Below are 26787 nucleotides of genomic sequence, written 5' to 3' on the forward strand. Positions count from 1 at the left end.
TAAGACACTCATGGGTGGTGAGTGTCTGCATGTGAGATGTGCGGCACATATTCTGAATCTGATTGTCACTGATGGTTTGAGAGATCTTCATGACTCGATTGCTCGGGTTAGGACTGCTGTGAGATGGGTGAGATCTTCTCCTTCGAGATTGGACAAATTCAAGGTTGCTGCGAGATCTGCAGGCCTAACATCTAATAGGGGCCTTTGTACTGATATGCCTACACGATGGAACTCAATATTTCAGATGTTGGAGGCGGCCCAAGAATATAAGCTGGCATTTACATTATCGGGTGACGAAGACATCCAATATGTTAAATATTTTGATGATCACAGGGGATTGGGGGTGGGGAAACCCGTAGAGGATGATTGGGAAATTGTAACTAATTTTGTAGAGTTTTTGAGGCTTTTTTACGATGTCACCATGAGGCTATCTGGAATTTGTACCCTACATCCAATATTGTATGTCAGCAAATATGTAGGGTAAAAGAAGAATTAGATGACATGGTCGCGGGTGGTCACATTAGGATGCGGGAGATGTCATTGATTATGAGGACAAAGTACGACAAGTATTGGGGAGATTTAAAGAAGGCTAATATTTTGTTATATGTAGCTGTCGTCTTTGACCCGAGGTATAAGTTGGATGGCATGATATTTGGATTGGGCCTTGCGTATGGGCAAGTATGGGCAGAGCTTATTGCAGCAAGGGTTCGGGAAACCCTTACTAGATTATTTGATGAGTTTTCCACCCTGCGGGGTGGTAATATTGCGGCACCTACACCTATCCCCTCAGCCTCAAGCTCACAATTTCCTGAAGTCGAGGTTGGGAAAAGACGTAGATTGGAGTGGAGTGAGAGGTATGAGCAGACCCCCTTCCTTCGGAGTTCTGTAGAGGCTCAGCCAGAGATAGACAGATACTTAACAGCAGAGATTCTACCATTTTCACGAGATTTTGATATATTAAGTTGGTGGAAGGTGAATGCCGTGAAGTATCCTATCCTTGGAGAGATAGCCCGTACACTTTTGGCCATCCCTGTTAGCACAGTAGCCTCAGAGTCGGCCTTTAGCACGGGAGGATGTGTATTAGATTCATTTCGGAGTTCATTAGCTCCTGCCACTGTGGAGGCTTTGATTTGCACGCAGAATTGGATCAAGGGAACTCCAATTCATGTTCCAAATGTTCTTAAGTATGAGAAGGCCGACGTCGAGGAGGATAGTGATGATCAGTTTGGATCTGGTATTTATTTTAATTTGATTTTATAATTTCTTATTTTAATTTATTTATTTTCATTTAATTGGTATTCATTAATTTGATTTCAAATTTAATACGTATAGTGATACATGAGACGACGTCTACGGCTACCTCCGATGCAGTATGACATTGTATTGGACCCACCATTGTCATGGTTTGCACAATTTCTTCCATAATTATTTTTTGCATTTAAAATTTTGTTTCATCTTTATAACTTTTTAATTCTAATTTGTTTTATTTTTAACTTATTAATATTTCAGGTTTTATAACTTATTGACTTTTATGATCTTGATTTTTAGTCTCACAGCAATCGACATAACTCACCACTCAGTGAACTCACCGCTACGGCTCCACCCCAAAATCAAATTGATCAAATTGAAAAATTATGATTTTGTTAATTTATAATTAATTGTAATGTTGCTACAATAGTTAATTGTACAATTTGTAATATTTATTTCTTTTAGAGGAGTTTGTAATAGTGTAATAGTTTATTAGTTCTCTTAATTTGTATAATTGTGAACAAAATATTTTAGCATAGTGCCTTACTGCCTTAGTGATGATTACTACTTAATTAGTTAATAACGTAATAGTTCAATCTATGATTATATATATATATATATATATATATATATATATTTTCCTATTTTTAAATCTATATACTTTTTAATCTAAATAATGGGCTCAAATGGCCCAAAAACGAATTATGGGCCCAAAGTGGCCCAAAAACCGATTCTGGGCCATTTAAGGCCCAGAAAAATGTACTGGGCCGAAGGCCTAGTATGGGGGCGGGGGGTGCGAACGGGTGGGGGTCCACCCCCACACCCCTGCCCAACGGACGGGGGACCCCGCCCCAGCTATGCGGGGGTGGGGTCCGGAGAGAAATTCTCCACCCCCGCATATGCGGGGGCGGGGGACGGGGGAGGGGTGGCCCCACCCCGTAGGGGCGGGTATCACCCCTAGCTCCAATCGTAAGTGGGTATTGTACAAGAAATATGATTATCAGATGGGCTTAATTAGGTTCCGTTTAGATTCATAGATGAGTTACTATAATTTTAAATGAGTTGAATAAAATATTGTTAGAGTATTATTTTTAATATTATTATTATTCTGGAATTGAAAAAGTTAAATTGTTTATTATATTTTATATAAAAATTAAAAAAAATAATAATAATAAGATGAGATAAGTTGACGTAACTCTCACAAGGGCTAAGTTGCGTTTTGTGCAGTACTAGGTAATTCTACGGTTTTCGTGCTAATTAAGTTCTTTTTATAATGACCTGGGAAGTTCCAGTTCTTCATGCTCCATTTTACAGTAATTAATTACCACTAATTTCTTTAATCAAATTAATTGGAGTACCCTTTCAACTTGTCATTAGGATGCCACGTCTCATTTTCCTTTTGATATTGGTGAATGATTAATATTTCAAAAGAAATTCTTTGCCCACAAAAAAAAATACCATAAAAATAACCAACAACTGATATATTAACCTTAATATGGTAAGTACGTTAGATCGTAAAGATGAATTTATTGTATAGTAAATCTAAGGCATCAGCAATCTTTTAGACCAATAAAATAAAAAATGACTAATTCGCTGGGCTATTTATTTCCCATAAAAGATAATCATAACTGTAAATTAATTGAAATGTACTGCTGGATGTGCCTCTAACTAAATCCCAATTTTTATTTATTTTTCATATTTTTTTAAACATCTTTAAATACCAATACACTAATAGTAAATTTTTTAACCATTAAGTAAAATTTTTTTATAAAAAAAAATTAAATACATGAGTAGTCAAAATGAAAGAGTAATAACATACTATTATTTTCCTTAATTGAATTGTTTCTCCCCTATATAATGTGATATTATTATATATGTAAAGGGGAAAATTTTATTTTAAAAAACTATAGGAAATTAATTGCTTAATTTCGTGGCCCTTTAATTTCTACCTAAATATAGGTATTTGATTTTTTTTTTCTCGTACAATAATAATATATGCTTCCAATTTTTCAAGTCGATTGCCGTGAAAGAGGGGCACTACAATATTATTGAGGTTTCTTTTGAACATTGATTGCCAAAATAGTTTTTATATAAATTTTTTTGAGTGAGTGGTTAAATATATATTTGCTGTAAAAATATTTAGTTTCCAAATAAAAGGTCAAAGTTTTGCCCCGATCGAATAGCACTGTTGGGAAAATAAAAAATAAAAATAAAAATCTATACAACCTCTTACTATTCACACAATCTCCGCACACCTCAATTTTTTTTAATTTTTTTCTTTTATCAAATATTTAATATATGAATAATGAATTGAAGAATTGAATTAATTTAAAAAGAATAAACTTAAAAAAAATTTAAAATCTTAAAAATTTTAAAAAATATAGTGTGTGGAAGTTGTGTAGCATTGCATAAAAAAAACTTGCATATTAAGATGAGCTAGCTATATATATAATAAACATGTAGTTCTATTTTAATTTAATTTAGGATTATATTGATTCATCACCCTGCAATCATGCTACATATGATGTTTTGAACCGATGAAGATCAGAGGTGAAATTTAATCGGGTCTTTTTTTTTTTTTTTGAAGATTGCATGAGTGCTAGTTGATACAGAAATACAGAAAAATTCCTTTGTAAAACAATATTATTGATCTCCTAGAAAATAATGAAACCATGCACCACAAATTCAAGCTAGACTCGATTTCCCTAGCCAATCCAAATGATTTGATCTCTTCGGAACAAAACGGAAACAACATGAAAAGTTTCATTTTCTTCTACTATTATTACTACTACTCTTTAATTAAATTACATGCAGCATCCATGACTCGATCGATCACATTGCAGGTTCTCACTTATCTGCTATCTTCTTCGATCGATCTCACTTTTTTTTTTTTTTTTTTGGTTCTTTTGCATCATGTGTTGCAGCTAGTTTCAGATGCCTTCTCTGGTTATCACTCTTATCTCCTTGTCTGCGGCCTTCTTCGGTGCTTTCTCCGGTTCACCCTTTTACCTCCTTATTTGCTGTATTCATCCCATATTTATTGCCTTCTTTGTTTATGGCATTTGCTGCAGGTTCAGGTGCTTTCTCTGATTCACCCTTCATCTCATTATCTGGGGTCTTCTTTGGTTCTTTCTCTACTTCAACCTTTACCTCCTTATCTGCGGTCTTCTGCAGTGCTTTCTCTGGTTCACCCTTTATCTCCTTATCTCCGGTACTATTCTTCTCATATATTTTTTCTTCTTTGTTATTGGCATATGTTGCAGCTTCAGGTGCTTTTTCTGGTTCACCCTTAGCCTCCTTATCCATAGTCATGATCTTCAGTGCTTTCTCTGGTTCATCCTTCACCTCCTTAGCTGCAATATTCCCTTTCCCACGTTTCTTGTCTTCTTCGTGTTTTGCATCTGCTGCAGCTTCAGGTTCTTGCTCTTGTACTTCACCCTTCACCTCTTTATCTGCGGTTTTCTCCTCAGATTTATTGTTTTCTTTGCCTTTTGCATCTGCAGCAGCTGCTGGTGTTTTCTCTGGTTCGCTCTTTACCTCCCCAATACTTGTCTTTTCTTCTTTCGGCTCTGATGACATTCCACCGTTCTTCTCAATCTCTTTTGCCTCTTTCTTTTCTTTAGTCTGCCAATGTGATTAATTGAAAGATAAATAAAAAGGAATGAAATTGATCAATAATCATCACAAACAAAATTGAGAGTACCTCATTGAGCAAGGAGCCGACGACCCCGTTCTCATCACCAGACTTCCCACCGCCAGCATTCTGCTCTCCAACATTTCCATCAATCTTCTTCTCTTCTTGCTGAACCTTCACCTCCTCCTTCTCCTCTTTGGTTTCCACCAACGCCTTAGTTGTAGTTGGCTCAGGTGCCGGAACCGAGACATCAATGCCACCCTTGGTTTTGGGCAAACTACCACAATTACCCATGTGTAGTGCTCAAGAACCAACAAGAACCTTCCTTTCTCTCTCCCTCGCTAGCTCTATTATTATAGATAGAATGGTCGAAGAAGACGGAGAAGAAAAATGATGTGAGAAACATGGGGTATGTTTCGTGTGTGTACAATGGTTTATAAAGAGGGTTTTGTGGCCAAGAATGATTTGAGGAGGCCAACCAACGGTTGCCATCGGTTGACTTGTTTGTATATTTAGCAGTTGCCAATGAGTCGTGCAAATCAAACACAGATTATTAAAAGCTCCAGCTGTTTGTTTTATTAATCAAACGGATAACTTTTATTCTAAATTTGACAGTCACAAGTGGGAGGGAAACATATAAATGAGTTTTACAGTATTTATTGAGTATTTAATATTGCTCGAAAAACCCCACAAAAGATACAATTATACATCTCTTGCTAAAAAAAATATTGTACAACGCACTTCATGTGTTTCTCTCACTCGAGACCCTCAAACTCGAGATAGATAAGGGAATCTTAATCCTTATTTCTTTTTTCACAAATGAAACTTTTCCGGGCTACCGGAATATTCCCCTCATGTCACTAAGGGTCTCCCTATTTGTTTAATCTGTTTTTTGGCCCTTGAACTAGATTAATGTCACTTACATCTAGAAGACTAGAACTGTTATATTCATCAAGTATAGCTATTTCACACCTAGAAATTTTCATTATGGAATTTCCTCATATTATTAGCAATAGTTTCCCTGAATTTATAGCTGAAGTACATTCAAAGTGGCCACACCACAACACCGAAGTGAGAAATAAAAGAAAAAACTTCACCTCTTGTATTCAAGCCCAAGCAACAAGCTGCTGCAAAGAGTACCAAAGACAATAATTCTCCTGACTTAAAACTAGGTAAAAGTAAAATCAAACAGGAAAATTTCAGCTCCCCAGCCAAGTTCAGGCAGAGAATATGGAAGATTTGGTGGATGTTCTGTTTAATTAAATTTTCCATAAACTTTTCTGACAAAGTTATCACCTAAGAGTTCAAGACCACAAGCCCATATAAACACGATCATGCATAGCAAATGCTCAAAGAGCTTGTTGCAGTGAAAAAAGGAAATAAAGCACAAATATGCATGATGATTTATAATTTTATTTGTACAAAACAAAACCACAGTTTCTCTACAATTAGAAGGCAACATAAAAGTTAATTAATTACACTTGACACAATTTTAATCAACTATACCTTCTACTATAATAACTTAATCACCAAGTTTTTTCCATATCATTGTCAAAAAGCATTGTCATGTTAGCTTGCTTCGGTGTACACCATCTCATGACTAAACTGGCTTCAGATAGATTTAAGGAAAATAGACTATTTGGAAAACCAAGTAATCCGAACTGATGAAGAAAGCGTTGTCATGTTAGCTTGCTTTGGTGTACACCGTCTCATGACTAAACTGGCTTCAGATAGATTTAGGGAAAATAGACTATCTGGAAAACCAAGTAATCCGAACTGATGAAGAAAGAGAGGAATAACGACCTCTGACTTTTGTATTATAAAAATAACTAAGAGCCAAGATACACCAAGAATATAATAAACTCTTGCTATAATTTAATAGAACTTGATGCAATATCATAAACCACAGGTAGATCCATGGACTTTGTGTCAATTCAGCTCTAATTAATTAACATTTTCTTGCGGTTAAGTTCTAATGCCATGGATTCATTTTCCAGCTTCATGGATTCATTTTCCAGCCTCAGCTTTTCCAACTCTCTGTCATGTTTCCAGCTCATCCTATGCCATTCAAAATGTTGCTTTTCCAACTCAAGCATCTGAGCCTTAATCTGCAACTCCTGCTCTTCCAACTGTAGTGAGCGAAGCGTCATCCACTGCTCCCTCAACTCATTTGCCTTGCCACTCTCAGAGTAAACATGGTTCAAAGCAGTATAATCTTTTTTGAGATGAAAACCTAAACCTCTGTTATGACCCAAAAAATTCAAAGGATTAGAAAAACTCAACTCTTCAGCTTTTTTGCTTCGTTTCAACCTCTTTGCAGGGACCTCATGAAAGCCAGCATACATTTCACCATTTTCCTCATCCTGATCATCAGCTCCAGCATCTTGATCTTCTTCATCAAAGTCATCAGCTCTTTTTGGCATCAAGTCATGAGGCTCACAACCGTCTTTAGTTCCAAGAGCTAATTGCAAAGACCACTGCACATCCAGATAATGAGGAAGATATAATCGGCTCCCATTGTGATACGAACACATCTCTTCATAGAACAGATGTTTTGAGCTTAAAATCTTCCTCACGTCCTCCTTTGCCTTCATTGGTAAATTCATCACATCCAAAATATTTGGGTTCTCAACAACCTTGCAAGAAGTGCCTCTGCCCAGAATATCATTAAGCTTCTTATACCTCTTGTTCAGATCATTAAACTTGTCCTCACATTGCTGAGGAGATATATGATGACCCCTCTCAGCCATGACCTCTGAGACACACTTCCATTTCCCTTTCTTCGGCAAAAGTGAAGACTTCCTTCTCCCACTGGTGATACAACCAGAGGAAGCATCCTCCCCAATGTAGGATACAATGGTGATCAAAAGTTTCACCATTTTCTCCGTCCATTTCATACGGTGCCATGGGGACCCTTTCCTTCCTTTACCATCATGCCCATCAACGCCTTCTTCCACACAATTCATCTCATCATCATCACTTCCCGAGTTTTTCCCTCTCTCACGCTTATTATGATCAACGTAATAGCCAGGTTGATCGTGTTTTTGCAAGTTAAGTAACTGAAGAGGGAAACCTTCTTGTAATTGTGGTTGAACTGAAGACTCTTGCTGATCTAGACACGGGTTTTGTTCACGACGAAGCTGCATTGGTCCTTGCAAATCTACACAACCATATGGCCCACCCGGCATCAAATGACCACCTGATGATGGCTTCCCTTCCATAGTCGGTCACACAAAAAGGTGTGAAACTAAACCCGTGTAAAAGTTACCCTCTAAAGTTCATAACTGTATTTCTTCCTTCATAACACAGCTTTGAAGTGCAATTCATAGAGACCAGACGAATCAAACCCAGCTCTGGACTTTAACCGACACAAAAAGGAGTTCATTGCAGCTATGACTAGAAACATATTTAAAGAACTTGATCCCTGTGGATTTTATAATTTAAAGAATATCACGCTCTTAGATTGCCTATAAAGAGGATCTGGGAAGATTTAACCAGCAAACAACCAAAATTGCATGCAAGTAATGAATTCAACTCAGAATCCAACAATTAATTCAATTGGATGGCACCCAAAAACCCATTCAGAATTTACCGGGAAAACCGAATGGTAAATTAACAGAAACAGTTCGATAATAGTAAAAAGGAACTTATCTGGAACTAGAGCAAGTACCCATTTCACCATTAGGCAGTCCCTCTCTCTAGAGGAGCTGCGCTGAGAAGAGTACAGAGTAGTTAGGGCATTTGGGAAATCAGAACTACGGCAAACAAACTCCGATAACTTCGAGTAGCCGAAAAATATGGGCCTTTGCTCATAACGTAGAGCTGATGCCGTCTTTCGATCGGTGCGTAGCCCTCTACGTGTTGACGCGCACCTGCGCTGCTTTCCATGATCCAGTGGTAAAGCTCGTGGAGTGCGGCAAGTGGAGTTGTTGTATGAAATGTTTATAAGAGAGGTTGAATAAAATATTATTTTTTAATATTATTATTATTTTGATATTTAAGGAAATTAAATTATTTTTTATATTTTTTATAAAAATTTAAAAAAATTATAATAATAAGATGAAATAAATTGAAGTGAGATGATTTTTATATTCAAACGAGCCTAGAGATCTCATAGAGTTCAATTCTCTGTCGCCAATATTATTCTATAGTTTATGTTTGCAATAACTTATGAGATTTGAGTTCAATTTTATTTTTACGTAATTATGCTTATTTGCGAGATAACCAAAATAAGTCAAGATATTTCAAGTTAAATAAAATAAAATAAAATTAAAAATTGCATGTTGAAAGTAATACATTCAAGACCTGTGAGCCAACTGGCATCTACCCTGGTTTACGAACCATGGGGCTTTAAAGTGGGGGGGTTCGAATATCCCATGGATCCTAACACAAAGAAAAACCAGGTAGTCTTACTATTATGTACAACATCAGTTTGAAATCACAGTTTTCTAACAAACAGATTTAATTCAGACGTACTACTACATTTACACCAGTTATAAAATTAAGGCAGTAAGCAGCAACAAAGTGGAAGTTGAAGTTGCTGCACGCATTGTTTTTTTCAACTTCGATTTGCATTCAACACACTTGCAAATTGCGCAGGTAAGGAGCTCTTGTAAGCATCCGATATAGTAACAGCAGCTTCTGCCAGATTGCTCTTCATTTCTGAAATTTTGGACTCCACATATTCTTTGTATCTTGAGACTGAATCAACCAATCTAAATAGTTCATAAGCATGCATCTGAATGTCTTCTTCACTTTGTCTGATTGCGTCTTGCAACCTCAGCTCGGAGGTCTGCAAATGATTCATATGAAAGTATAGTTAGTTAGGACGCATCCACCTCTCCGAGACTCTACTCTTCTCCTTGATCAAAACTGGTTTTAGAGGCTTTTGAACTAATAATATCAAAGAATAAAACTACCTGCTTACGATAAAAATCTCTGCCTTACGGACAACAAAAACTTTTTCCTCACAAATTCTCTTTGTTCAGATTTTTCAAAATCATGCTAAGTAATGTATCGAGCTAGCTGTTTGGCTAGGCAAGAAAGAAGGCAATACCTTCAGAACCTCTGCCGCTTCTCTGTCCACGACATCTAGGTTATGAGTCTCGCTTTGAACTTCTTCCATCATCTTCTTAGCTTCTGCTGCGCATCTATAAGTGTAGTCCTCCATTTCTTTCTTCAGCAGGTTCAGTTGAGCTTCCAACTAAAAGTCAAATTATTGAAGTAACAAAATAAGAAAATCAAAATATAGATATTTAGAATATAATTCATTTCCAGTTCCTCTATGAAACTTGAACAAAGAGTATGAAGTTCAAGAAGGAGAGGAAGAAAATAAAATGAAAATGAAAAGGAGGGTGATTATGACTAGAAAGGCAATGCTGAGGTTTTGTAGCGCATAAAGGAATCCCAGGAAGGTTTTTTCCAGAGGTAGACAACACCTTGAAAAAGAATTTCTTTTAATTTTAAACAGCCCAAAAAAGGGAACCTTGACCTTTGTGAAAAGCTTCATTCCCATTATTATTTCCCTTCATTTGGCGGGTAATCATGTAAAAATAATATCTTCACTGGTTTCATAACATGGTTCCTAATTCTAAATTAAGTTACTTATTTGACTTATTATTGGCAGCAATCACCAGTCTCTGCATTGTGACATTGTCTGATGGGTTGTGCAAATAGGACTATTCTTTCCAGAACTTCAAAGATCAAATTTCCAGGTATGGGGGGCTACTCAGGAGACTACTTCTAACACTTTTTTGTGATCACTTGGTAAGAAGTAAAGTAAATTATTTCAAAGTATAAACTCATCATTATCATAGAGCAAAGACCAAGTCCGTACTTACTTCATCAATGCGGGACTGAAGTGCCACTATATGGCTTCTTTTTCCTTCAATCTTAGCTGCATTTTCCTTAGAATGTTGCTGAAGGAAAATCAATTCTTCCAATTTTGCCATAGAACTCTTCTGTATGTCATCAGCATGGGAATCAAGTGCAGGCTTTAGTTTTGATTTGTAATCAATGCCCATTATTTCAGAAGGTGTAGACCCTTTGGCATTCAAGACGTACTGAAAATCATTACTAAGCTTTAACCTAAAAGCACCCCAAAAAGAACAGTTATAATCACACCACCATACCTAGTGGGATTTTGCAGGAGGTAGCAATAAAATTAATAACAAGAGAAAGAAATGATAACTGCACTAGCAAACTCTCTCAGGTGTTTAGAGCTCCACATCATAAATATTCACTGATTAGCTTAATCGGGACAAGTATGAAACGCACAATTTGAGCAGTAGTTCATGATTCTACCAAACATCTAGAGCTCAAATAGCACCGCTTCAACCATGTGTGGCATAAAGAGTGAGATAGTGTATTCAAAACCGAGTGAATGAGTGTGTGTGTGTGTAAACATTTAAAACAAATGATGTGAGCCAATGGCAATCCACTGCTTTCAATGTACAGAAACAGTTAAAAGTATCTGCTAAAGCTTGGTGGTGGTTAATCAAAATTAGGCAGAAATAATCACAAAGATCTATATTGACAAACTGTATAAGAAAGATTGGAGCATTTGAATAGTACAAAAATTAGTTATTCACTTGATGGCAAAAGAAGACTAAATGTTTGAAATACTAGGCGTATACATCCTTCCTATAGGAAGCCCAGCTTGCGTAGCTTGTACGGATGGTTTATTAGACATCAATAATTTTTTTATAGGTATTTTTTTTTTAGTAAGTGATTAGGTTCATTAGACATCAATCATGGCATGAATTAAACATTGTACATTAGATCCTGATTAGTTAAGGTACGATAAAACAACCAAAAAACCAGAACTAATAGCATTGAGTTGATTATAAATGATAAGCAGTATAATCAATTTAATTGCATATGAACGTGCTCTTGCGCACACGCATAGAAAGTTTCAATCGATAGATAGACAAAAAGTGAGGGAATAAATAACCTCCTCATAGCCTGGTTGCATTCAATGGCAAGCGCCTCAAGCTCCTTAAACTTGTGGCCGAGCGTGGCATCAAGATCCCAGGACTTCTCGTCCCACGTGTTCCGGGCCAGCTCCGCCTCACCAACATCCCTCTCCAGGGCCTGCAACTCCCTCCTCATCCTCTCCACGTCCCTTGCATTCATCGTCTGCGCCTCTACCCTCCTCTTCAACTCCTCATTCTCTTCGCAAATCCTCTTCCTCTCCTCCACCTTAGCCTCCAATTCCCGCTCTTTCTCCTCCAACACCTTCTCCGTCGCTGCCATCCTATCTGAGAACTCCGAGATTATGGTGTGGAACTTGTTCACGTCTTCCTCCAAGAGCCTCTTTTCCTTCTCAAGCACCTCCTTCTGAGAAGGCCCCGACCGCAAGGCCTCCGCCTTTGCCTCCAACTCCCCACATTGGCGCCCAAAACCCCGACATTCTCCCTCAAATCCTCCTTCTTCCTCTCCAATTTCTCCACAAAAATACCGTCCAACGCGTCCACTGCATCGTCATCGCCGCGTATGTAATGCAAGTAACTCTCCAGGACGTACGCCTTCATCTCATCGTTGTCTCTGTCGGGCGATGAAGGCGAGAAAGTAGAGAGATGATCGTTGAAGAGGGCAATCTGAACGAGCCAGTGGATCAAGGCGAGAAAAGCAGGCCACTGGTGCGGAGTACCAGGGGACTTGAGGATGGATTTATTGAATTTGAATGGATAATTGAGGGATTTGAGAAAAAAGGGGAGGTCTTCGTCGAGTTTGGAGGAAGGGAAGTCGAGGCGAGAGAGAAGGAAATGGAGGGTGTTGGTGATTTCTTTGGCGGAGGGCAAGGGGGTTCTAAGGGGTGCGGCGGAATGAGAGGAGAGGTAGGAGTTGATAGTGGAGATGGCAGATTGTTGGATGGAGCGCTCCTTGTAGAGCTCGAAGGTGGCAGCGCGGCCAATGCCGACGGAGGAAGAGGGACGGCTGCTGGCGAAACTGGCATCGGAATCTCGTCCAAATTGGCGGAGATGTTCCAGTGGTGTCGGTGTAGGCGCCGGGTTGAAGGACTCCTTCGGACGGCGCCGGCGGCCGCCTGTGCCTCTCATCATAATTTCTTTCCTTTCCGATAAGGGGGTTGGACTTAGGTTAGGTCTCTCTCTCACTAGAACCAGCGCGGGCACTTTAATTTTGAGTTATAATTTTCCCGCTTATTATTAAAGAGTTTGATTGGGCTTTATTAGGTGTGAGGCCCATTACTATGACAATCAGACTGGCACTGTCCAATTGTTTACAAATAGACAAGCCCGGGATAAATTGGTACTTTAGGAAAAGTTAGGATAGTAAATTGAGATGGAATGATTTGAAATAAAAATTTAAAGTTAAATAAAATATTATTAAAATATTATTTTTTAATATTATTATTATTTTAAAATTTAAAAAATTAAATTATTTATTATATTATGTATGAGAATTTGAAAAAACTGTAATGTTTAGATGAGAAGAGATAAGATGAGTTGAAAGCATTTTTTTAATCCAAACATCCCCTTAGGATTTTTTTTTTTTTTTTTTTTATGGTTATTAGCTAAATTAGTCGAGCAGTCTTATGAAGTAGAGAAAAATTATTAATTCACATTTGAAAAATGTAAATATACTTAAGAAAAATTTACAAAAAACTTACTTTTCCACATGTCATTTATTGACATTCTGCAAATCATGAAATTTCAAATTTCAAATTTAAATTTCAAAAGAAAACTAACAAAATGAATCTAGTAAATAAAATTATAAATAATAGTAGAAGTACAGAAAAGACTACAATATTTCAGATGACATAAAAATATCGGCATGGAGAAAAAAAGATGATAAAAATAACCGGTCTTTTACTTGAGGAAGGCACCTCAGTTCATTGCGGAAAGAAGAAAAATGATGGACCAAAGCAAACAAGACAGCTACCAGCTAAGGTTCCAAGCCTAGTCAACCACGGCCAATGGTATGTTGGCTTCTTAGACTTACTGAGACAGTTTATAGCTTACAACCCCAAACATCCAATACACTAATATCTCTTCTCTACCAATAAAACTAGAGCTTCTAAAATAAACTAAACTTAACTGACATGTGATACAAGTCTAAAGTGAAGAAGACTCTTGATTCTTGATTCGCCACCAAACTCTTCCTTGCAAACTCAGAAGCATTTTCGGTGGACAATAGCGGGACCAGATTCATCATATTCACCCTTGGATATCCACATCTGAAACATATGAATAGAAATAAATCAACAAAACAATCAAGCACGTCCACAAACACGCACATTCCAGTCCACCCACCAGAAAATCAAATGAAGAATCAGAAAGCCTACAACAGTTCTTTTCGAAGAGCAAAAAAGTGAGAGAATAGTAATTACCTGTTGGAAGGTGCTAAGAGATGCCAGGATCGATCCTCCAATCCAGACACTGTACTTTCTCTCAGGAGGTGCAACCACCTTGATTTTCATGCTGCTGGGAGCAAGAGCTGAAATTTCCTTGCTCATCCGATCAGCAATGCCAGCAAACATAGTTGACCCACCACTAAGCACGATATTTCCATACAAGTCTTTCCTGATATCAACATCGCACTTCATAATGGAGTTGAAAGTAGTCTCATGGATTCCGGGAGCTTCCATACCAATGAGAGATGGCTGGAAGAGTACTTCTGGGCAACGGAACCTCTCAGCTCCAATTGTAATAACCTGTCCATCGGGTAACTCATAGCTCTTCTCAATTGCAGAGCTGCTCTTTGCAGTCTCCAACTCTTGCTCAAAATCCACAGCAACATAAGCAAGTTTCTCCTTTATGTCACGCACAATTTCACGTTCAGCAGTGGTGGTGAAAGAGTACCCTCTCTCAGTGAGGATTTTCATCAAGGCATCAGTTAGATCGCGACCGGCAAGGTCCAACCGAAGAATTGCATGGGGGAGTGCATATCCTTCATATATGGGCACCGTGTGGCTCACACCATCACCAGAATCCAAGACAATACCTATCCAGTGAGTGTACAAACAACCATGAATAGAGAATTGAAAAAAACAAAAAAAGTCACAAACTCTGTAAGAAAATAACTCCAGGTATCTCCCAAAACTGTAATAAATTATAGTCCAGACTAACAATGAAATCTAACTTCAACACATATTGTGCAACATTTCACCTCCTAGTTCTGTGTCAGAATCTATGACATCATTTCTAAAATTAAGGTCTCATATGACATCAATATATTTCAATCTTTAAAAAATGTTTATCTTAATCTCTGCTCCCTTCTCTTATTCCAATCAAACATTTTTTTAGAGGAGGGACAGATTCCAATCAAACTTCATTCTGGCTTCACAACTTTTTCAAGTTACTATCAATGCTAACCTGTTGTACGCCCACTGGCATAAAGGGACAGAACAGCCTGGATAGCAACATACATAGCAGGCACATTGAAAGTCTCAAACATGATCTGGGTCATCTTTTCCCTGTTGGCCTTAGGGTTGAGTGGTGCCTCGGTAAGAAGTACTGGGTGCTCTTCAGGGGAAACACGAAGCTCGTTGTAGAAAGTGTGATGCCAAATCTTCTCCATGTCATCCCAATTGCTGACTATGCCATGCTCTATAGGATACTTCAAGGTGAGGATACCTCTTTTAGACTGGGCTTCATCACCGACATAGGCATCTTTCTGGCCCATTCCAACCATGACACCAGTATGGCGAGGTCGCCCAACAATACTTGGGAACACTGCCCTTGGAGCATCATCACCAGCAAACCCAGCCTGCACACGTCAGGAGGCAGTAAACAGATATTTGTGTTGTCAAAGCAAAAGTTTGCAATATAGTTAATGACACAATATTCAACCAAAAAACCCTTATTAGATTACATGTAGGGAAAACATTTGTTTTTTTTTATAAGTAGATTACATGTAGGGAAAACAAAAAGAACTCATTAAACTACATAAGAATAATTCACTAACCTTGACCATTCCAGTTCCATTGTCACAGACAAGAGGTTGAATATCCTCCTCAGCCATCTCTTATAAACCTGCACGAGGAAAATGGCAAAATGTGGAATAAACTAAAACGAAAGGCCTGATTAATAGCAGTCCAAATTATATGGCAAAATGTGGAACTCTTTTTTATGTTATTTTTTGAAGCACCATACAAGCCTCTGCCTCCACTTGGATCTCTAATAGAAATGAGGGAAAGAAGAGACTGAAAATGGTGAAGAATTGAAAGCATCTTTTAAGCATTTCGTTACATTTTTTTTTTTTTCTGAAGTAAATTTACAGCGAGCATTTTCATTAGCCTCATATTTTCTAAAATCCAGAGCTTCCCCAATTAATAGACTAGCAAATAAAATACAAGGAAATTAATATCAACTAGTTTCCAATAGAACAGCTAATATCGTAGAACAATGGATAGAAGTCAACGACTTTAACAGTTAAATCTATGGCCTGTTTGGACTACGGTTTTGAAACATGTTACCTTCAATGAATTTAATTTTGAAATTGGAATTCAAAGCAGCCAGAAATTAGGGGGGAACTCATTCTATCTAAACCACATCGATTTTTTAAACAATATATAAAAAGAAAAAAAACTTTTCGAACTCTCCAAACGTTGCCTGTTCAGCAGTATTTTCAAAGAATAATCTAATAAAAGACACCACTTAATTGGTTTCCTGCACCAAACACACAAAATTTACGAGTGCTTAAAGAGAGAAACTGCTATAATTCACTGAATGGAAGCTGTTAGCTCAGCATCGCTATTCCTAAAACCTGTATCCTACGAGCTACCCAAAACATTGCCGCAAATTTTTTCCCTCTCATTTTGTGATTATTCATTCTTCCAAGTATCCACAAAATTTAAAGAGAAAAAAGCAAGCATTCATCGAGTACAAAAAGGGGAAATAGATACCACACGAGGCACGAGCACAGACAAATAAACCCATACACACTTGCATATATCAAGAAAAAACCGAGCAAAACTTGCAATATAACAAATTTTGAAGAAATGATTCGAACTATTCGAGAACAAGAAGGATCTAGATCGGTCAGGAAACTACTGAGACGAAAAGCAATTTCCATGGAATCTGATTTCAAATATACAAAGGTAACAGATATCTTTAGATCAAACAACAAACAAAATCACTAACGGCACGGATCTACACGAACCTCGTTTACAAAGGGAAGAGAGTATCAGAGTGTGGGAGAGAGGGAGGAAGCAGAGACTTTGGCAGGGAAGCTGAAAATGGAAGCTAAATGGGTGGAAGACAGATGGATGAGCAAAATAAACCCAAATTCAGGACCTCGGGTCTGTTTGGTTTCTGGGAGAAAGCTAACCAATATAAAGAATACAAATGCGTGGAATCTCAAACACCATTCTCGGATGCCAAACGGAGAAATGTCGTAGTGACGTGTCAGTGAGAATGACTGCTAGATTAGAGGACAATAAAAAGGATCTTGTCTGAGACGGGAAATGGAATCCGACAAAATCCTCAGCTGTCCGTCCAGGTCCAGGTCGAGGTCTGAATTTTTGGTCGTTTCAACGTTTGGTTTTTAATTACCTGAGTATTTTCCACGTCAGCAGGGTGGCTATTTTGGGTAGGTGCGCGGTGTGGTCATGCCGACTGCTGAGCAGTAGTTGACGAGCTGGACCATGACTTTCCGTGTACTATAATCACTACACCTATCGAAATTATCATTTCATTCTTAATTCAAAATACAATTTATGTAAATATTTTTATAGATAAAAATAGATAATGCTATATGATTTTAGAAAAATTATTTTACAAATTTATGAACGTGAATCTCGTGCAGGTTTTTAGAAATAAGAGTTATAACCAGCATAAAAATATATATTTTCTTTTTAATAAATCTAATCCTTTTCAAAAATTTGACGTAAATTTTGTACAAACTAAACTAGTTATGAATAGCATTATTCATAAGACTGTTTATCTGGATTGTACTTTTTCCGGCCCAATCTAGAATCCGGATAATCGAGTTCTAGCCCAGATTTAATCATGGCCGATACTCGTATGACTAAATTTAGGTATCAAGTTTAAACCTGAAACCATAACTTTTTAAAAAAAAATTGGAGGACCAAAATGTCGTTTTGGTGATAGTGTTCAAAACCCTTTCTTCTCTGGACTTCATCTCCTCTACGCCACAGCTCTCAACCTCTCACTATCTCTCTGTCATCTCCTTTATGCTGCCAACACTCTCAAGTCTCGACCCTTCTCTCTCTCTCAGGCACAACAACACAGCAATACCGAGAGGTTTAGAGTCTGTAACGTCGCCCAAAACCGCATGTAAGACTTTCTGTCGTCAAGTGCTTCTGTTTTCATTAATTGTATTCGGGATAATTGTAGATTCTTAGCTGAAATAGCTTAATTTTATTCAAGATTTCTAGGTTTGACTTTACTTATTTGGTTTGGTGATTTGATGACATGATGGAATAAAATGAGTATTCACGTTTGAACAAGCATATCTTTCAACATTCTCTCATACCAATTATTGAATCAATCTAATTGTCCAAAATGTCACTTTTTAAAAAATTGTGATGGACCCGAAATTGTTTTTCTATAATTGTTATATATATAATTTTTGTTTTAGTAGCTCTTTCTTTAATCAATTTTGCTTTGGTGGAATGCTTGTATACTGGAGTGAGCGTAATAGAGCATTTGAGACAACAACTTATTAAATTGTACTTTATCAGTAGGTTAAATTTCACCTTTTGATATTTATTTTACTTCATTTCGAGCTCCCCCAATAGAAATTTATTAAATCCCTGTGAGCCACTGAAATTTTTGATGGTGAAACAGAGCTTGTGGGTCTTTCTTTCTCATATAAGAGATCCATATTCCAGTTTACCATCAACTTTATATATAGAACAAAGATGGATTTGGAGATCAAGGGTGGGGACGTGGGGTTACTGTTGTATGACATTTCATCAAGGGGAAAAATAATGATTTATCATGGTGAAGCATCTAATTTAATAATGGAAAATGAATTTTCTGGCATATAAACTCTTAGACTATGAAACCAAATAGATAATTCATAGTTAATACTATATGAAGATATCAATGATGAATCAAATGATGTAATTAGTATGTTTCATATTGTGGGAGCTAATTAAAGATCATCGAGAAGAAGATAGAAAGTGTAATGATTAGACTTTTCTTGTTTTTTCTCTCTGCTTTTAGGTACATTATTCTGATTTGGATGACGACGGGTTTTAGAGCAGGATTTTCTTAATTTAGTGTAATGATGTTAAGGTGTAGAACTGTTAACTTGCATATGTCTTTGGAACTTTTAGATGAACTTAATTAAGAGGAACTGCATGCCAATGACTTTGGCATTTGACCAGTTAATTATCATATTTTTAGGAGATTGGGGGAAAAAATGGCAAAAGGAGAATTTGTAAAGAATAATGCACCAAAATTTTGTGAGGTCACCATTATTCATGAAGGGAAGAAGGTAGTGGAAAGTCAAGAGATTTGAAGAGATTGAATGTAAAAATTAATGAGCTTATTTTGTTGGTTTTAAAAGTAAGACATTTCTTAGAAATCATTTTGTTTTTTCAGGTTTTCCAATTTCTCATGACGTGCATATGTAATTAGTAAACATTTTAATGACACAAATGCAGCTGGATAGAGGACAGTTTTAAACTTTCAATTGAAGTATTTTGTAATTTTCATATATTACAATTTTGTGTTTTGTAATATAATGTAATTTAATATGTAGTGAATTGCATTGTTGCATGCATTTTACATGATAAATATTGTTTTTTATTTTTTTTTAAGATGCATTTAGTTGAAAAGGCAATAATTTTTTTAAATATAAAAATATGTTTTTCAACATTTTTTCTTAAAACAATTGTAATAGAATATAGGCTTTTATATTAAAAAAAAAAAGGTTTTCAGCATAATTTTTTTCCTGGAAAAAATTTAATACTAAGGCTTTTATATTTTTTTAAAAAATACTGGGTTGAAGATCGGAACTCAAATTTTCAGGTTGTAAAAAACTCAGATTCATCTAGCTTCTGATCCAGGTCATAACCCGAGTTTGAAACTTGGGTTTCGAGCCAGGTATATCCGAATATCTGTTCTGGAATCCGATTGAACACTCTTAATTATTCATGATTTTAATGGTTGAATCTTAATTCAGGAGGCAGATTACAAAATTAAATGTCATTTTTGGATAATATACTAATAATTTAATCTTCATATTGTGAAAAGGTTTTAATTTCAAAACTTAAAAATTAAAGGTAATAAACATCTCATTAAATGAACATGTTCTTTGGGCTAACCATGTGCTGCGACCATTTTTTTAATAAAACCTATTATAAATTTATATTTATATTTATATTAAAAATAAATAAATTATATATATTTAACATTTCCTTCAGCTATTCACGCTCTACCTAATTTGGATTGGAATTTGGAAGGTACAATACAAATAATATTTTTTCCGTATGAAATTCGCGTGGTTAATGAATGGCATTAAATACCAGAAATCAATATTTTGAATCCATATCCCTCTTAATTTTAGAAAATATTTAAGACAGGGAGTCGTGGAAAATCCCAATCGGACAAACGTATGATAATGGACATCGAACGTCAGAAAATTAAATGGGTCAGGGTACTAATTATTGGGCCTAAAATAAGCCCAAATATTATCTGTAAGTATGTCCTGGTAGCCACGGACCGTAGATACGAGCCAGGCTTACACAAGCTAGAGCAGCCCAGCTCAATTAAACCGTTCTGTTCTCGTCGTTGCCGACTTCCCCTCTCTCCTTAGATGCCTCCGCATACCAGGCCTTTGAGGTTAGACTTCTCGCTCTCTTTGGTTTATATTTGCTAGTCAGATCTGTTAATTTTCTGAATTTTCAAGAATTTTTTGTACTTATTCGGTCTGCTAATCCATGTTTTAGGTTTCCTTGGTTCCGTTTGTTTTATATTAAGGCTAAGCTCACGGATTTTAAAAAGAGGTTTTGAGAAACAAATAAAGAGAAATAGTAAAGATCGCCTTTCAGAAATTCGTAGTTGTAAATTTAGAAATGATAAAAGAATGGACATTTGATTCGAAAAGTTTCCGCAAACGTTTTCTTATTGATTCTATCGGTGGATTTTGTTCTTTTTCGTAAAATGCTCTGGTTTCCGCTGTCTGGGGGGTTGTTCATCATCTGTATTTTGTGCCCTTTAGAATATGTGCCGAGAGATTAGGTTTCGTTAATGTTAATGTGGACAGCGGGTTGTATTGTCAACTGCTAGTGTTGGTTAACGACAACAAGGAGTTTTCCTTTTGTTTGTTTGTTTTTTTTCCGATATCAATTCTATTTGTTTAACATTAATTTAATTTTATATCAATGTAGAGCCATTTGCTGATTTTTTTTTCGGCCTTGAATTATCTATATTGAATAGTTTTGTTGATTCAAGAGATGCTGATTGTTGCCTTTGTCATCTGTAGTGTCCTCAGGTGATCCGGCCCTCAGTTCTCTGATTTGTTTGACTTGACCTATATTTCTATGTAAGTACCGCCTCAAGATATCTTAATCTCTTCTTCCCCAAGGTTGATGTTGCAACTTGCATCACCTTTCGAACCTTTTACCTTCACCTTGCCCTTCTTTTGGTCATAGTTTCCTTGCATCGCATGGATTATTATAATTTTACATGTGCATTTATCATCGAGGCTTCGCTTACAATCTTCTCATTCTAGCTTCAGTATAACTTGAATATGATTCTCCACAAATGGATTATTTGGATAAATAAAAGCATAAAGTAGTTAATTCAAATGTGTGAAGCATTATATTTCTTTGTCCGAACTAGGTGTTTACTCTTGTATATTCCTGTGTACTTAGGCTTCACCTAGTTGTATATTCTCATATAATAAAATTCTTGCTTATAAACGAAGAAGGTGTGAAGCTATAGATTAGTTTATTATTTCATCTATAATGAAAAAACCACATTTTTTACTGATAAAAAAAAATGGAGTATAGGTGAGAGCAGATGAGTAAATTTTCACACAGCAAATATCTAAAGGTAACTTATAAAAAAAGGGAATTGCCAAAATAACTTCTGAAGTTGGAGTATATAGTCAATCATGGACATTCAAATTTTACTTGCGGAGATCATGCAAGAGTGGAAATCACAAATTGCTTTATCCAATGTCTTGTTCTTTCTAATTTATGCCTCTCATTATGTTATAGTTTGCTTATCCTTCTTTATTTTGTTTTATGTTTATGTCTTTTCATATTCTTAGGGCGGACGAGGAACCTGTTGATCCGAAGAAATATCTTGAAGAGTCTTGCAAGCCAAAGTGTGTGAAACCATTACTTGAATATCAGGTATTTTTGCAGAATTTTTGAAGTCAGGGCTTGCATTTGGGGAGTCAAGAAATAAATTTCCTGTTTAGTAGTTTCTGGCACACCATCGTATTAGAGTAGAATTTTGATATTATAACTTCTCATAAATGCAAAGTGCACAAGGCACATACTTTTTAAATAACACACGACATATTAGAAAAAATATTTAAACTGCTTATCAAAATTAAAGATATCAAAATTACTTTCATTGGCTTTTCAAAGTGGAACAATGAGACCTTCCAGAATAGGGTTTGGACAAACAACTTGGGATGGAGGGAGCATATCTCATGAAAGGAACTTTTGTTGACATGGGTGTTCAGATAGAAGTGGAAACTGGATAATATTGGATGTAATGGTAGTATAGGATAAGGACCGAAAGAATCTAAAGGAAATCAAGTAGGCAAGAATGTTTTCTTTTCTTGTTTCAGTATTTTCATAGGGATGAGCAAGCTGGTGTTAGTTGTCCTAATTTCTTAAGAAAATTATGTATGGGCTGTGATAAAGATGACCTTGGGCTTTCCTGCTTCGTTTATGTCATGGATTTACCAACGGCTCCCTCATTGATCAACATGCTTGTATTCCACCTGAGTGACATCATTGTGAAAATAGTTCTCACCAAAATATTTGATATATTCTGGGGTGGAAAAGCCCACATGATAAATCACTTTAAGATTTGGGAAGGGAGGTGAGTTGCCATTGTAATCTTTTACTTTGTTACAGGCATGTGTTAAGAGGATCCGAGGAGATGAAACTGGGCAGAAGCACTGCACTGGCAGTATTTTGATTACTGGTCTTGTATTGACAAATGTGTAAGTAGTATTCTTCAATTATAAGGAGACTGATTTCTTTTACTTTGATTAATTGCATCTTTTCTAAAATTTCTATTCTGCAACGCAGGTGGCACGAAAGCTATTCCAATTACTGAAGTAATGGCCAGAGGATTTTGTTCTACTTTCAAATTGTAATAACTGCTTCTGAACATCCAATTTTGTTTGGTGAGCTAGGCCAGACTGCCTGTTTTGTTTTCTTGCCTTGTACCGTGCATAGTTTGAATTATGGGGCCTTTGAGTTATGATTGGTAAAATAGAATCCCGGGCGTTAGGTTTGTCCTATCTATTGTGTATAAGGTTAAGGTTTTTATGAGGTAATTGCAAGGGGAAAAAAAAAAAAAAAAAACTGGCATGAAGCTAAACATGAGTACAATTTGATATTAGTCAAAGCAATGTTGTTTGGGTTCTTGGGTGGGCTGTATGCTCTAAAAATGTTTCTTTCTCAGTTCATGCGTGATTATACATTTGGTGAGTGTGAAGTTAAAATTGTTCAGGGGAGTATGTTCCTGTGGGTGCTACGAAAGGTGCAGTCTAGGATCATTTTAGAAGATGCTGCTGCAGGAGAAAGAAGGACAAACTGCATGAGGGGCAAAAAAATAGTTTAGGCCTTTGAAAGTGCATAGTAATGAGTTATTTTTGCCATTACGTACGAAGGCCGATGGTTAGGGTTATTTTCCTTACTTTGGACACCTTCACGACAATGGTGGGTGCTTGAAGGGAGAACTTGCATATACTCACCTGCTATATATATAGCCATGGGCCTTAAATAAAACAATTGGAGGAGGGAGGAAGTGGGGGAGTATTAATCCACCCAAACGCATGGAATTAATCTTTCATTCATTCATTTTGAACCATTAACCAAATCTGTACGAAATCGCTTCCCATGTTTGAAAGTTAATTTTCTGGGGTATTAATTATGGGAAGCGCTATATACAGTGTATTTCCACCGCCCAATTGAACCAATTTTCGCTTTGCTCTCTCGTCTCCGCCACTGGCACGTCTCCACACTGCGTCTATTTCGCCACCGGCACTCACGTCAGATCTGGGTTTGGTTCAAGCTTTGGTTGTTTGATTTTCACGTCTCGTTGAAGCTGTAAGTATGAGCTACGACTGGCTTTTTAGAGACCGCTACACAACACTTCTCCACCCACCTACAGAACACTGAGTTTGGTCAATAAGAAATCAGACAAACGGTACAAGACAATGGTAATAGATTGGTCAACCGAAGAAGACTAGATCGATAGCTTTACATTATTTAGTAGAATTTCAAACCACAAAGCACAACTAATAAAAATTTGCAGGCACAACAAACCTTTTCCTTCGGTAATTTGACAAACTAATCCATTAAAGTTGGTGCCACAGTAGTTTCTAATTGGACAAGATTCTAAATTTTTTTTATCTTGATTTACATTAATTATACTGAATCCTAATGAAATTCTCAAATTAATCCAATAGTTAGAGAAAGAAGTCAGAACAAAAAAGATAAAGATAAGTATAAGCGACGTGAAGTGTTCAACTGCCGGATGAAGCTGGCCAAGTTCTTGTGCTTGAAGTGCTTGGGCAGAAGCTTGGCGGCGAACTCATTTGGATTCCAGACCACAAAGCTGCTGTTGCCGTCGCTCCAAGAAACCACCGAGTCGGTCTCCGGGTCGTCCACCATGGCGTAAAGCTTCCTCAGAAACGGCGGAAATGTATCCGTCGTCGAAGACCCGGCATCATTAACATCTGCCATTCTTCTTCTTCTTCTTTCATGAGAGAGAGAGAGAGAGAGAGAGAGAGAGAGAGGGTTGGGGTCGAAATTGGAAGCAAGAGGGTTTTGGCCCTTTGGGGTTTTTGGGGAAAAGACAGCCATGGCAGTGTCTACAAAGCCGTTCTCGACGATGGAAAGCTCGTCGCCACCGTTAAGAAGAGAGAGCTTTTTAGCCCATCAACAGCAAGCTTCCAACGCCATCAGTACCATAACAATAACTGCACCAACTTTAGCAACTATACCAGCCCCGCCGAGAATGAGATTGAGATACTGTCCAGGGTACAACACCCCCGGCTCGTCAACCTCTTGGGATTCTGTGTGGACTCCAAGAACGATAAACTGCTCGTCATCGAGTACATGCCTAACGGCTCCCTCTACGATCTCTTGCAGTCGAGCTCCAGATCAGCCCCGGGTTGGAGCCAGAGGATCCGGTTCGCCTCCAAATAGGGAAAGCGGTCCAAGCACTTCACTCGTCGAACCTGCCGGTGATTCACCGGGACATAAAGTCCTCCGTCTTAATCGACGAGAATTGGAACGCCAGGCTGGGAGATTTCGGATTGGCAGTGGACATGTGGAAGCCGTACGAATATCGTGCGCAAAGGGTGCACGAAATTGCCTGAATTTAGCTTTTTCGATTAATTATTGTCTTATAAATGTAGCAGCTCTACCGGTATAACATCCCAAAGCACTCCCATCGTTAAACTTTAAGCTAATCCTCAAAGGAAAAAGCCCTGCACCACAGATCATGTGGGCGTGGACGCTCCGGCTGCCTGGGTTTGGCGTTGCAACCTCTGGCTAGCTCTTCGGCTCCCACGTTGTAAGTCTCATGAGTCCATGACCCTCTCTTCATTGGAGCCATACTACGTACATCGAATATCGATCCAGCAAACCCCGGCCCAAGATGCATGGCGGCTCTAATTAAGCCAGTGTGATCTTTTGGTAAATTAATCAAATTCTATATTGGCCTCCCCATTACTTGTCCATGCATGCAGTTTGTCCGGGACCCCAACATCAATCGAAATATTAATTAATTTGGCTTCGTTGAATGACTATTGCCTCTATCTAGGAGTGTGGAGATCAGCTTGACCGGTGGAAAATGAAATCGACGTTGTTGCACGTCAGCTTCAAAGAATCTCATTGTGTTCACACTCGAGGCTATAATATAATATATATTTTAAAAGCATGAGCTCCACGTACGTACGTAGTACTGTATATTATATTATATTATATTATATTATATATATATATATATTTATATATACAACGTAATATTCTTTCAACGGGATCAGATCAAATTAACTCATAAGACGATCGATTGACGAACTTGAGAGAGGCAAAAATACACATAATTTACAAGAAAAGAAAAGATCATCATGCACGTACATACTCGTATTAGGTGAATGAGATTTTTTAATGCAATATACTCATGTATTGACGTGTACACGTTCTAATTTAAAGTGAATGAGGATCATGAATTAAATTAGTGATAATCTATAATCGAATATTAATATTAGATATAATTTTAGAGTGTATAAATACTATGCACTCATAAGAATACGCGATACTTGCATGCGCAGGATTGTACAAATTATTTTTCTTTACTATCATGATATATATAATCTCCATACTATTATTGTTAAGTTCTTCCATTAATTTTTTTCATATTAATTAATTACTCTAATATCAACACATGTTTAATATTACTTACATAAAATAAAAACTAAACAACTAATCACGTGCATGATACATATATACGTCTACGCGTATTGTAATAATGATACAAATACATGAATATATCACAATTATTCACAAGTCAAGTACTATAACATGAACGATATAATTAAAACCATGCAACTGTTTCACATAATATATATATATATATATAACTAATTAATTAATCGAATTTCTTATAATTTGATCATTCGAATTTTCTATTTTCTGGTGGACATGCAGGTTATTCTTGGTTACTCGATCGTTGCGTCTTTGTGTGCATTTTTATATAATATTT

The 26787-nt window shown here is 36.9% G+C and overlaps 4 protein-coding genes and 1 long non-coding RNA gene across 5 annotated transcripts; 1 reads left to right on the forward strand and 4 right to left on the reverse strand.

Moving 5' to 3' along the window:
• Positions 1-3799: 3799 nt before the first annotated feature.
• On the reverse strand, positions 3800-6524 carry LOC121257686 (brain acid soluble protein 1-like). The gene is made up of 2 exons (XM_041158841.1): positions 4952-6524; positions 3800-4872 (listed from the first exon to the last, which is right to left on the reverse strand). Exons 1-2 carry the CDS (start codon positions 5174-5176, stop codon positions 4246-4248), a joined length of 852 nt encoding a protein of 283 aa, XP_041014775.1. The 5' UTR covers positions 5177-6524; the 3' UTR covers positions 3800-4245.
• Positions 6525-6740: 216 nt separating this feature from the next.
• On the reverse strand, positions 6741-8812 carry LOC121257685. Its single transcript, XM_041158840.1, has one exon. It carries the CDS (start codon positions 8101-8103, stop codon positions 6823-6825), a length of 1281 nt encoding a protein of 426 aa, XP_041014774.1. The 5' UTR covers positions 8104-8812; the 3' UTR covers positions 6741-6822.
• A 461-nt stretch (positions 8813-9273) lies between these two features.
• LOC121257250 (kinetochore protein NDC80 homolog) lies at positions 9274-13031 on the reverse strand. The gene is given in 5 exon segments (XM_041158196.1): positions 9274-9674; positions 9939-10085; positions 10723-10969; positions 11835-12288; positions 12291-13031. Coding segments are annotated over 5 exon segments (1737 nt in total). The 5' UTR covers positions 12946-13031; the 3' UTR covers positions 9274-9440.
• A 662-nt stretch (positions 13032-13693) lies between these two features.
• Positions 13694-17159, reverse strand: LOC121257251 (actin-7-like). Its single transcript, XM_041158197.1, has 5 exons — positions 17009-17159; positions 15812-15879; positions 15220-15613; positions 14235-14848; positions 13694-14081 (listed from the first exon to the last, which is right to left on the reverse strand). Exons 2-5 carry the CDS (start codon positions 15866-15868, stop codon positions 14016-14018), a joined length of 1131 nt encoding a protein of 376 aa, XP_041014131.1. The 5' UTR covers positions 15869-15879; positions 17009-17159; the 3' UTR covers positions 13694-14015.
• Positions 17160-22096: 4937 nt separating this feature from the next.
• LOC121258481 lies at positions 22097-23437 on the forward strand. Its single transcript, XR_005939413.1, has 3 exons — positions 22097-22181; positions 22920-23008; positions 23097-23437. It is a non-coding gene; the product is annotated as an uncharacterized LOC121258481 (long non-coding RNA).
• Positions 23438-26787: the final 3350 nt, after the last annotated feature.

The sequence above is a fragment of the Juglans microcarpa x Juglans regia genome, chromosome 3S (assembly GCF_004785595.1).
Source record: "Juglans microcarpa x Juglans regia isolate MS1-56 chromosome 3S, Jm3101_v1.0, whole genome shotgun sequence".
Classification (NCBI taxonomy): domain Eukaryota; kingdom Viridiplantae; phylum Streptophyta; class Magnoliopsida; order Fagales; family Juglandaceae; genus Juglans; species Juglans microcarpa x Juglans regia.

What these genes read in the sequence shown, in the direction of transcription:
- LOC121257251 (XM_041158197.1), bottom strand. Translation starts at nt 15,868, where the DNA reads ATGGCTGAGGAGGATATTCAACCTCTTGTCTGTGACAATGGAACTGGA. An exon ending in ATGGAACTGGAATGGTCAAG is followed by an intron (nt 15,614 to 15,811) that starts GTTAGTGAATTA and finishes TGACGTGTGCAG; the next exon opens with GCTGGGTTTGCTGGTGATGA. An exon ending in CTCTTAGCACCTTCCAACAG is followed by an intron (nt 14,082 to 14,234) that starts GTAATTACTATT and finishes CATATGTTTCAG; the next exon opens with ATGTGGATATCCAAGGGTGA.
- LOC121257686 (XM_041158841.1), bottom strand. Translation starts at nt 5,176, where the DNA reads ATGGGTAATTGTGGTAGTTTGCCCAAAACCAAGGGTGGCATTGATGTC. An exon ending in TCGGCTCCTTGCTCAATGAG is followed by an intron (nt 4,873 to 4,951) that starts GTACTCTCAATT and finishes TCACATTGGCAG; the next exon opens with ACTAAAGAAAAGAAAGAGGC.
- LOC121257685 (XM_041158840.1), bottom strand. Translation starts at nt 8,103, where the DNA reads ATGGAAGGGAAGCCATCATCAGGTGGTCATTTGATGCCGGGTGGGCCA.